The 11,666-nt window shown below is 36.7% G+C and overlaps 1 protein-coding gene across 2 annotated transcripts in view; it reads right to left on the reverse strand.

Moving 5' to 3' along the window:
- The window catches only part of rsrc1 (arginine/serine-rich coiled-coil 1), a 116,674-nt gene that overhangs the window by 56,618 nt on the left and 48,390 nt on the right, over nt 1–11,666 (reverse strand). For both annotated transcript variants that reach the window (XM_015360939.2, XM_015360938.2), the window contains exon 6: nt 5,824–5,875. In XM_015360939.2, coding sequence (XP_015216425.1) covers nt 5,824–5,875 — 52 coding nt within the window. The remainder of the gene's footprint in view (nt 1–5,823; nt 5,876–11,666) is intronic.

Consider the following 11,666-nt stretch of genomic DNA (forward strand, 5'->3'; position numbering starts at 1 on the left):
CCTCGGCATGCTTTGAAGATAACTGATCCTCAGGGGATTCTATGCTGGAAAGAAGAAGTTGATTTTTGCATTTAGAATCATCATGCGAGAGGGTAGTCCACAGCAGCAATTTTCACATCTATTTTTACATTTCCTGCATTCATATGCTCATGCGTTTTATAACGTACTTATTCATGATCTTTTTAATTTGTTTTTATAAATGATCGTAACTTTGTGTCTTGGCCTTGGGAGCATGAACTACCTAGGTTGTGCCCCATCTAAGCCCAGCTTCTTTGCCTCCCGCATTGAAACCATTACGCCTTCCGAAAGCCATAATTACAGCCTTTGAGTGAGACTGTGAGGCCACTGGACTCGTATCTTGGATATCAATAGGTGTTTAAATTATAGGCTGTCCCACATGCCTGAAGAAGGTAAAGGTTTTGAAAGTGAACAAAGTGAAAAAAAATGATTTGACAGGGTTATCGGCATAAAAATGCTGTGGATTTGTTTTTTTAAATCACACACAGATACCTTGAGAGACAGAAATTACAGTGTTTTACATGAACTTGTACTATATGTTTAACTGAGGTAAACAACATTTCAAAGTTTTACACAGCTTACACAGCCAACAGGCTAAAATTGATTTAATTGTCTTGCATCTTAATAAACGTGACACTTGAAAAGAACCAGATGCTGCGGCTTACTTTGAGCACCCAGTAGCTTCAGTGTGTTTGCTCTACACTGGCAGGCATGGTTAGGAAAGTTAGCGTATGGCTGGCATGAGGTAATTATTCCTTTCTTTTACAAAGTGAGACAATTCCTTATTTATTGGTTTTGTTATCAAAGCAACAAATCACTGACAGTAGTGCAATACCTGCTTTTCTGTCTCTGTTTCACACCATTATTATTAAGGCTTCAATAAGCAGTGTATAATGATAAACATGCATTATTTACTTGAAAATACACTGGATGCACTATATACACACAAAACGGCACCAGCACCATGGGGAAAATACTATTATCCATTTTTAGCCACCTGCAATTCTATTCATAAATTCAGACTTTAAGGAAACAAGAGAGCATCTTACTTAACTTAACAGCTTTAACAATAAAAGCAGGCCCCTGAAAGTACTGAATTATCCCATTAGTTCCACCAGAGTAAAATGATACAGTCTATGTATGTGGTCTCTTCAGCCACATCTGTTATGGGCCATTTCGAAGTTCAGTCTCCCGCTGAGTTCAGATCACTTAATACTTCTATTTACTGTGTAAGCATTAGTCAAAACACAATTGTTTTTTTTCTGGTTTCTAATGAGAATTATCACAAATCGAACATGAATGAGAAAAACATATGTCATGCAAAATATTCTCACTAGACCTTAGTCATCATAATGTTTTGAAGAATTAAATGGCAAACAAGAATCAGCATTTAAACAGAAATTAGCAAAACAAATTTTAAACGAGTAGGAGTTTCTTAGTCTATAAGCACATGTCAGATGTCCAAGCATCAGAAGGAAAAACGTTACTATAATACAAATTACAAAAGACGATATGTACATCTTCAGCTCTTAACAGGTACCACACATTAAAAGGGTGGGGTTGGGTGTAGAGGTAAGACAATCCAAGAAAAGTTCATTTAAAAAACAACTGACAGCTTTACTAATGGAGGAAAAGAAGACTAAAAAGTAAAAAAATGTAAAACGGGCAGTGTGAGGAAATAAAACGCAGGCACAAGTGGTTTAGGGAGCAAGTGACAGAAGCTGAGCTAAATCTTGTGTTTACACTGGGGATTATCTGAATGGATTGAGAGAGGCAAACTGAGCTACCCACGGTCAAGGGAACCTGCCGCTCTGTCAGCCTGAGGGCCAGAGGGACAAAGCACAGGCCGGGTAGGAAGTGACCCATAAACATATCGCTACAATGCTTTTATATAAAGCCAGTCTGCCTCCCACAAACCCCATATGACCATTAACTGGCCTGCAAGGCCTGCCAGGAGGCCTAATTACAGGTCTACAGAGCCCAATAACAAAAGCTGAAGAGCTTTAGCCGAGGGATGATCTGCTTTATACTGACTTGAGAGAGTCCATATAGTCACAAAAAAAGAAAGGGAGGAGGGGGGGTGGGGGGGCGGCTTTAAGGATCTCAAGAGACCCGAAAATAGAAGCTGAGGCTGCCAAACCGCACACAAGTGTACATAAGACGGGCTTAGGCATACCACTGTCGCAACATTAACATTCACCCAGCCCCTTGTTTAACATCTGCTCGCTCAGAGGACAAAAAAAAAATAACAGAGGAGGAGAGCTACTGTGTTCATTTATATTATGATACTGTATACTGCTTCAGATTTGCTAGAAAGTGGCAGAGAGGAAACAGGATAAGAATTGCAGTTCCTTGATTTATTAAATTATACCCTTTGTGAACAAGGGCAGACACTAATTCTCTATTGTATTCACATCTTTTTTTTCTGTATTTAGGGAGAAATGTAGCTGTTGATTACTTACACATATCAAATTGAAAAGCATGCCAAAAACTAAACTTGTCAGAGAAGAAGAGGGTTGTCTGGAGACAGAGGGCAAGCAAAGCAAAACTTCACAAACAATAGCACCTACCTTGTATTTCGGCAGAAAGTCTACCACTGTTGTAATTACAATTCAAGATGCAGTAACACTATATTCATGTAATACTACTCTACTGAATAACACAAAACATAACTGACCAGAGTCAGGGGATAACATATTTTACACAACATTTGAACTACAGAAGGCTTCACAGCTGAAACTCTCTCTTCTCTTTTCAGCATGGAATAAACCTATTACTTGTTCCTTTGCAGGCTACGCATGCTGACACAGCTCCCCACCTGAACTACAGCACGTATGGTTTGCTACCTGGATCATATGTGGAGCTAATGACTAGTGTCTGTCATAATGTGGCTGAAAAAATGGAAGCATTTGTAAACCTCTGGACCTCTACCAGTCTGGCGTAACTGGCTTTCTTTCAAAACTGAGTCGATCTTTAAAAAAAGTAGCTAAATTTAAATTAATATTCACTTCGGTCCTCGCTAAACACACACCAAAGACAGACTCTACAAAGTAGAGGTTCACCGTCTACCTATGTCACTACAGATTCAATTATTATGGTGTGGCAGTGTCATTTTTACACAAGGATGAGATGATATTACACTGGGATAATATTGTAGCAATAATGTCTTGACAGCATGTGATTAATGTGTTAACTTTGAGCATGCCCAGAGAGGAACTGGTTCTGAAACAAGGGGATTTTGCTTGAAGAAGCTTTGCCAGAGATAATTCCAGGACCACATGCCTGATGAGCTTCAGTCCCATTACTCCCCTACTAGCTTAAAGAACTAGAAGCCAGGGTAGCCTTTGAATAAGCTGGGAACTCCCTTTGATGAACCCAGGCAGGGCAGATTTTCCAAACAAAGCTTACACTGCACATGATGTCAGCACTTGAAAGTACTGAATTTCAAAATAAAGAATAAAGACATATACTAAAGTAAAATGGAACCATGATACATTTTATTTTAATGGGTTTTAAAACTTATTAAAGGGTTTGTAAATGTGATTGACTCCAATGATTACAAGTATTTGTTCAGCCCAGTATCACAAATGTCATGTTTGTAATTCCATTTCATGTAGAGATGCTTCCTACACTTCTTCTGACATTGGAAAACCAACAATAAGTTATTTATTTCAACTTGAGCTTTACAGAATAGGCCACAGGCATTTCTGGCTGATTAAACAAGGCTAAGACAAGTGGCAAAACAATTAAAGTTTATGTAGGTAAAAATGCAGTCCTTTTGACATAAAATTTAACCTTCTGCAATGACATCAGATTTATATTGTAAGCAATCTTTAATTTACATGCGTATATACACCACACACAGTACCCATTCACACGTGATTATCCTCTGTAGGGCAGCTGCCCTTTTCACACTATTGCTGATCAAGAACTAGAAAAAGTATTACATAAACATGCATTACTCAACTTCAAATTTCAAAACAAGGCTGGTGAAATCATAAGCATATTAGCAAAAGGATGGAAACTGTAGCTAAACCAGCCTCTCAGCATGACGTAGGGCAACACACACACGCCATGTAGACCCACTCTCCAGATTTCAAGAACAGTTTTAATGAAGGTGCCATGTGTTTAAAATGTCTTTCAAAATCCATAGGTTCCTAGCAAGGATGATGTATAACTCCTGTTACCTTTAATATGCTTCCAAACCTTAAAATTAAAAAATGAAGGTTGACAGCTGTGAGCAGTATAAACAACTTGTGTTTTTTTGAGCTTCAGGCTGTCACATCTGTTTTGTAATTATACACTTCAAAGATGTGGCGAATAATATATACAATTTAAATAATGAAATATGAGACTGTTTTGGTTTTGTCATTTGGAAAATAACATAAATGGTAACCAAACTACGAGCACACATGCATTGCCTTGGAGCCTGAAGTTCGATATTACTGGCAGGGTGTCAACAATTAATAATTACTCTTAAGTGCAACTCTAACCAGAGTTATTTATGGAAACCGAGACCCACAGTTGCGACTATTCAGTGTGAACGAAAAGCCCAGATAAAAGCTGCCACGCAGGAACTGAAGGTGTGGTTATCACATGAAGTTAACCTGGCTGTTCAGCAATACAGCTCCATTAAAAACGGTCCCTTAGGGACGCACAATTTTCTGAGCCCATAAAGCTTGGAAGTGTAACTAATAAATGTAGCACGTACTGTATGTTTATTTAGATTCTGTACATGTTTAAAAAATTGAATATTTGGTGGTACCTTCCCACTCCACCCAATGGTTAGTAATCTACTATTATAGATTTTATATTGAAGTATATGAACTGTCCACCAAAATGAATTTATTAATGGGATGAAGATGAAACAGTACATGGGCAATTAGCAGACAGTTTTTGCTTCGCTTTTTAACTCACTGGGAAAGCAAAACAACCCAAACATGCACTGAAGAGGAATGGCACTCTGCTGTTCCTTTTGGGAGGAAATGTGATATTTCACCAAAGCATTTCAGAAAGCTTTCTCTAAACACCATTTCAGGCTTTATCTTCCTTGTATGTGCAAAAACATTCTATGTCCATGATCAATTGATATAAGGTTGAGTGGCCTTTTATAAATTTCAGTCTTTCCTAAAAGTATCAAAATGCACTCCTTTTCAAACACTTGTGAAAAGGTGAACACAATGTTTTGTTATAAAAGTATATTAGTCAGCTACATTACTCATAAAATGCAATCCATCTTGACAAGGAAGAGGAAGGCAGTGTTTAAGTTGCTAATGAACTAGAGAGCTCACCTGTGGACAACACATTAGCTCTCTGCTCTGGTTTCAGTGACAAGGATTCTACACTTACTCATACTGATGGTGGAGTGGAATGCTGGAAAGGCTACTCTGAATAAACAGAATTCAACTTGAAGACATTTTCTCTAATTGTCTATAATTCTATCCCAAATTCGCTGAGACTGGAATCCCAATAGACTGGTATATAAGTAAACTGTACTAATGTGTTGCTCATTGTGCATAATGTTCTACATACGTTTGTAATGTTTATTATTTTGCTATGTTACATCTGGATTAAATGTGTGCTAGGAAAAAAAAAACAGAAAGAAATTCATTCCAATCTTATGAACCTACTCTTGTATGTAGGATAATGTGGTCTTGGATTTAAAAAATGTCTTTATTCCTTGATACAAGTACGGTATCTTATACACTGGAATACATAACAGCATATTTTGTTTAGTCTCATTATTACTTTCAACATATCAAGTATCATAGAAATGACAAGAACATTTATAAATTATAATATTACCTGCAGCTTGCAGAACCAGCTGTAGTCTTGCTTTGGCCTGTTCAGCAGGGGTCTAAAGAATGACAAAAAAAAAGTTTAAAAATGTCAATCGCAAGATTACATCTAATTTAATGAACATGTAAAGGGATTTTCCTTTCTAAAAAATAACTACCAAAGGTCAGAAAGTTGACCCATCAAAGTATAAATACATTTCACCAACAAGAACTGTGGCTATGTGAAAGTTTGAATTGTAACTTAATGTCCCCGTCAGAACAGAAATATTAGGCACCTCATTTTAGTACACTGAAAACCTTGGCTTGAGACTATCGCAGTAACTATACTGTAAGGACGCAAAGTGTGTCCTTAAGAATAACCTGTTTATGTTGTACACTACACAAACCCAAAATACATAAAAGCATTGTTCACTGAAGATATGCCCCAGGAAAGCAGGATAAAGGCCTTATCAGTAGAGTCTATCTAGTTACCATGCTGTGTGTTTGGAGAGACAGATGATAAAGTGCACACATTAAACAAAACTTTCAATTTCCAACCTTTAGAGTCAACACAGTGATTATTAAAACACAGACTGACAGATAATTAGGGTGCAAATTATCTATTAAAACTACAGTTATGACTATGACAATTGATCCCATCCATCAAGGCATGTCAGCAAATAAAATTTCACATAAAATGTCAAAGTAAAAGTTAAAATATCCCTAGTGCTACAGTATTTTTTTAAAGAGCGCAATCTTGCCAATAAAACAATGTCACCTGAATTAATTAACCTAGAAACTTAAGCTAAAAGAATCTCAAATTCTCTTTAAGTCTGACTTACAAAATAAAACATTCAAAGAGTATAGCATAGCATGTCAGGAGTATGCTAGAAACAACTAAATGTAGCTATTTAAATGTCATCTTAAAATAAGAAACCAGGGATGTACAAGTAAAGAAAAAAATAGTTATAATGGGGGATTTTAATTTCCCTAAAACAGACTGGGAAAATCTCAGTTGAGACATCAGCAACTAAAACTGAAATGCTACACCTGGTGACTACTTTCTCACCCACTTTATTAAACACTTATAATAGAGAATATAGCTTCTATAAACTCATTTATTGTACAGTATATTAATTGGTCACCAAGCATATAAAAAAAGATATGACTGACATGGAATCAGTCCAGAGAAGAGCAACCATATACATTCTCAGGTTGAAAGCAATGCCCTACTCTGAGAGGCTAAAGAAAACAATCTTTAACAGTAGGACCTATCTTTACCAACCTTAAAGGCGCCTAGGGAACAAAATTTAAACATTCAATATCCTCAAAGACAATGACAAATTAACCCAATGGACTTTTTCAAACATGAACCAGAGGACACAAACAGAAACTCCATAAAAGTACATTTAGAACGAAGACGAAGAGTAACTTTCTTTGCAAGTGCCTTGTGGAAGTCTAAAACAAGCTACCTAGTCATCATGATGAAGCCAATTCACTGGCCTGTTTCAAAAAGCAGCTGGATGAGAACCATAGGTACTTACAACCAAGAAACTAGATGTATGTTTGAAACGTTTCCTATGCTTAGTTGCACATCTCCTGTTTTTTGGCATTATTATATTTAAACAGATCTCCTTTGTCTTCCAATACAGAGGCTGTCTTCTGCTTCGTCCTTTGCCGTTTCCTTGAACTGCCTGCCTAAAACCTGATGCTTCGTTTTTTGGGGGGGGGATTTATTTTTATCCTGTTATAGGACCATGGTCTCATACACAAAATGGCTACTTTCCCGTATGGGCAGCTTCTATGAAAACCAAGAGAAAACATCCCTGCTATCTCGGTAATACCAATTATATGCTACTATGTGATTTCTTGTAAAGCCAAGCAATCTGTCAGAAGTGTATTCTCCTATGTATTTCTCCCATGCTGAGGATGTTGTATCACTTCATAGATTTCTCAGCTCTAGCACTATTTGATCCTCAGCACCATAACTCAAAAATAGCATTAAATAGGTCCGACTGTTTCACAGCAGCATAAAGACACTTCAAGCAGATTGAATCCGCACAGGCACTACTAACACCCAAAGCCTGGGAGTTCAATCAGTGATAAATAAATATGATCATGCACACACATCGTTTACCATTAATTATTTTACTCTGTAAGACTATTTTAAGAAACTGCAACACAAAATATCACAGAAAGATACAATTTAATCAAGAAGAATCAATCCGAATGAAGCTCTAAAACCCAATTTGAGGCTTTGCCCTAAAGACAAAAAATAAAATCAGAACTATTAATTTCATGTGCATGATTACTATTACCAACACACTGACACTGAATACTTTAGTTAAGCCTGAAATTCAGAAGAGAAACACAAGTAAAAAAAGATTATATTAAATAATAAGGAACTATTACCGATATCTGTGTTATGCGTAGCATTTAGTGCTGAAGGGAAATAAGTTGAAAACTTAAAAAACGCACAACAACGAAGGAAGATGAAACATTAGGACGTTAAAAACAAGGACAGAGTGGGATAACAGCTACATCCGAAGGCATCGCTGCTTTTTGACACACCTCAAAAGGGTTTGGTGTAATTCCAATATCCCACTATTAGATTTGAGGGTATTAATTGTCAAGAAAGAAGGATTGTTTCGTAAAGAACTTATAAACCTCGCCTGCTATAGATTGCTCTCACTGCTGGGGAGTTCTTATAATGCTGGCATGCTGGCTGTGTAGGATTAGAAAGAAATTAAATGCTAATAGGATCAAATTTGAATGTCGTGCCTTAGAATATCATTTAAACAATGCATTGCATTGCGGCATCAATGACAGTGTGGCACATATTATTCAGCATAAATTTGATTTATCAAACTGTAAACTTGTCACTTTGTAAAAATGTCAGTTTTCAGTGGCAGCAAGAAAATATAATGACCCACTTTAATGTAAAACTGTCACTCTCCTATATCTTCCGTTAGAAACAAATCACAGTTTTAAAAACACAGGTTTTCCACCATCAGTGCTTTCCTTTTAAACATCAATTTTATCAGTCCCACTGCAATGCGCTAAAATGTTCCACATCTTATTCTAGTTTAAGTAAATATAGTTTTAAAGCTGTATTATGTTTTAATTGATCTCACCACAAAAAACTTTAATATGATTTTACGAATATTAATTTTACACTGCAGAAATAACAATATAAACATACTCCACATGAAATAATTGCAATATGATGCAATTATCTGGGCTATAGACTATTATAAAACTAGTCCCATTATTATGTTTGCATTTGTTTACAATGTTCTCTAACACATGTCATGATACACCATATGATGTATATTCTACATTTGAATTAAAAAAATGGAAACTTCTAATTGGTACTATTATTAAGAAAACTGAGTTGTTTATTTCATAAGATGACAAATGATTACAGTATATTGGTCTGGATAAACACCTCAAATTATGAAAAGGACATTTCTGCCAAAAAACGTCTGGCACAAGCAGTCAAACTCTGTCACTTACCAACCTCAGATTAAGAACAAGCAGAGATACAATTCACATTAAGCACGGGCTAGTCTCTACAATTCCAATAAATTAAACAGAAACAAGACATTCTCGATGTATGAACCCAAGCAAACCATTCCCTGTGGCACTTGGCTGCCTGGACACTTATATACAATCCTGCTGAAGTCAAATACAAAATGGTCTTCAAATCTGGATGTTGTTAAATTCTCATTCTTACACTGCATTAAATACCAATAACTTTTGCTAGGGATCAAGGTTTTCATCACAGGAATTCTCTGCTGTGGCATGTGATGTATAGACTATTATATTAAAGTAAATTTTAATCTATTGCAAATTATGAATCCCAATTAAATGCGAAAAATGTCCGTCATCAACCACCGCTGCAAAAATAAATTTCAGCAGAAATTCAAAGTCCTTTTTTTTTACCACCACCTCTTTGTCTACATGTGTTCATATGTCCAACACAAGTTGCAACATCAGTTTGACCTAGTCTCAGACGTTGAAGATGTTTCCATTCACAGGTTATGGGATCCTGAAGTGTCTACAGCATACAGAGGGGACAATTGCCAACTCACTTTCCACTGAACCATGCTGGGCTGTCAGATCCTTCTGTCTTTCTCCCTCTGGGAGCCCCACAGTACCCACAGAAGAGCGAGTAGCAAGAGCACAGTTGATTCATCTCTCACTGACAGCACTCAAACCGGCAAGGGAGCAGGTAAGCTCCAGGCAGGAGTTACACGGACCAGAGAAACACTGGACAACTCAAGTCTAACACATGCCACCAATTGGACTTTCCCAGTCAAAGCAAGCAAACAACTTTGACTCAAATCAAAACAGTAACACCTGGACATGTGAACTGCCCTGTTGCTGGATAAGCCACTAGGGAGTCCCCTTTTTACATTTCCTTTGGTGTAAAAGAATACCAACTGTTACACACTATTTACTGCCCAGGCCTGACATCTTCTAAGACTATAGCCTTCACAATTGTAGATAATGATAGTAACCAAACCACATATTACAACATGATAATAAGAGAAGCCGTCAGATACAGGAAAAAATGCTCATTTACTGTTTCAAAGCGCTGCTGTGGAATAGGCCCCGTACACATCATGTCATCTGTAAACAAGCCTCAGGCACCTTTAAAAATAAGGACTAACAACTTTTGTAATTAGCATTTAATATGTAACAATCCTAAATGCATATACAATCCTACAAAGCTACCATGTCAATTTATATTGGAGTAATAAAATAATTACTGTAGGGAAATATGTAAAATATAAATAAGAAGTGTGACATCATAAAAGATAAAAATGTTTTTCCTATACATTTCAATTTTGTTATCAAGATGTAGAAACAATTATTTAAAATCAGATTATTTCACGTGCACCCCAGACTTAAAAAGACTACAGACTACAAAACTCACTACTGATTGACCCTCAATATGCAATATGCCCCAAAGGGAAGTTTTTACTTAACTTTAAGCTGCTCCTGTTTTTATCTGAATATTTTTCTAATTTTATTTGGCTGAAAGAAGAAGTCTTTTTGTTCTGTGTTAGTTTTCAGGTGTGTGGCTTGCTTTGTCAGTCTAATCGGTTCCCTGGTGAGTGGTTTCCAAGGGCAATAATCAGAAGTTTGATGTCCATATGTGATTCCAGATAGATAATGACTACCGTAATTCATTAATAAACAATAAACCTTTAATTGTGCTCTCTAGAGACAGGTTTGCCGTCAAACTTAAACCCCCAGCTGGGTCTCCAATGTGAACTGCATTTGAAGTACATTTGCCCCTCAATTAGAGATTCGTCCATCAAAAGACCAAATGTGTGAATGCTGCAAACTAGCCAGTCACTGGGAGACAGGCTTCAGACACAAGACTCAAAAACTCTAAGGTTTATCTGTCTCCATACTACCCTCAAAAGTCTGGAAACAAAAGAAAAGCAAATACTCAGCAGTGTAAGGACCACTTTCATGTTTTTAGAATCTCCAAGACTTCTCATCAATTATTTTGTCCTTTTGTTGAAATGGCAGGTGCCAACAAGAGGATTTTTTTCATTTAAATCAAACCTCTCAGGTGATTGCTTACATTTTTTAATGGGGTATACTGGACAGGAGCAGTACACGAACACAAAATGCATGCAAACAGTTCTGCAGAAATGCTTAAAAAAAGAATTAGTCATAGTTGAATACTGGGAAATCAACAAGACAAATGAAGCAACTTAATCCCCGTTTCCTTCGGTTTATGCTGCATTGTTTTTGTGACATAAGAATAGCAGCATTTCACTTCCTAATGCAGGTTCACTAATCTCTTAAGGATATTATACAGAAATCCAGAAAACACAGAAAACAACTAAA

Source organism: Lepisosteus oculatus, chromosome 13, assembly GCF_040954835.1.
Source record: "Lepisosteus oculatus isolate fLepOcu1 chromosome 13, fLepOcu1.hap2, whole genome shotgun sequence".
In the NCBI taxonomy this organism is placed as follows: domain Eukaryota; kingdom Metazoa; phylum Chordata; class Actinopteri; order Semionotiformes; family Lepisosteidae; genus Lepisosteus; species Lepisosteus oculatus.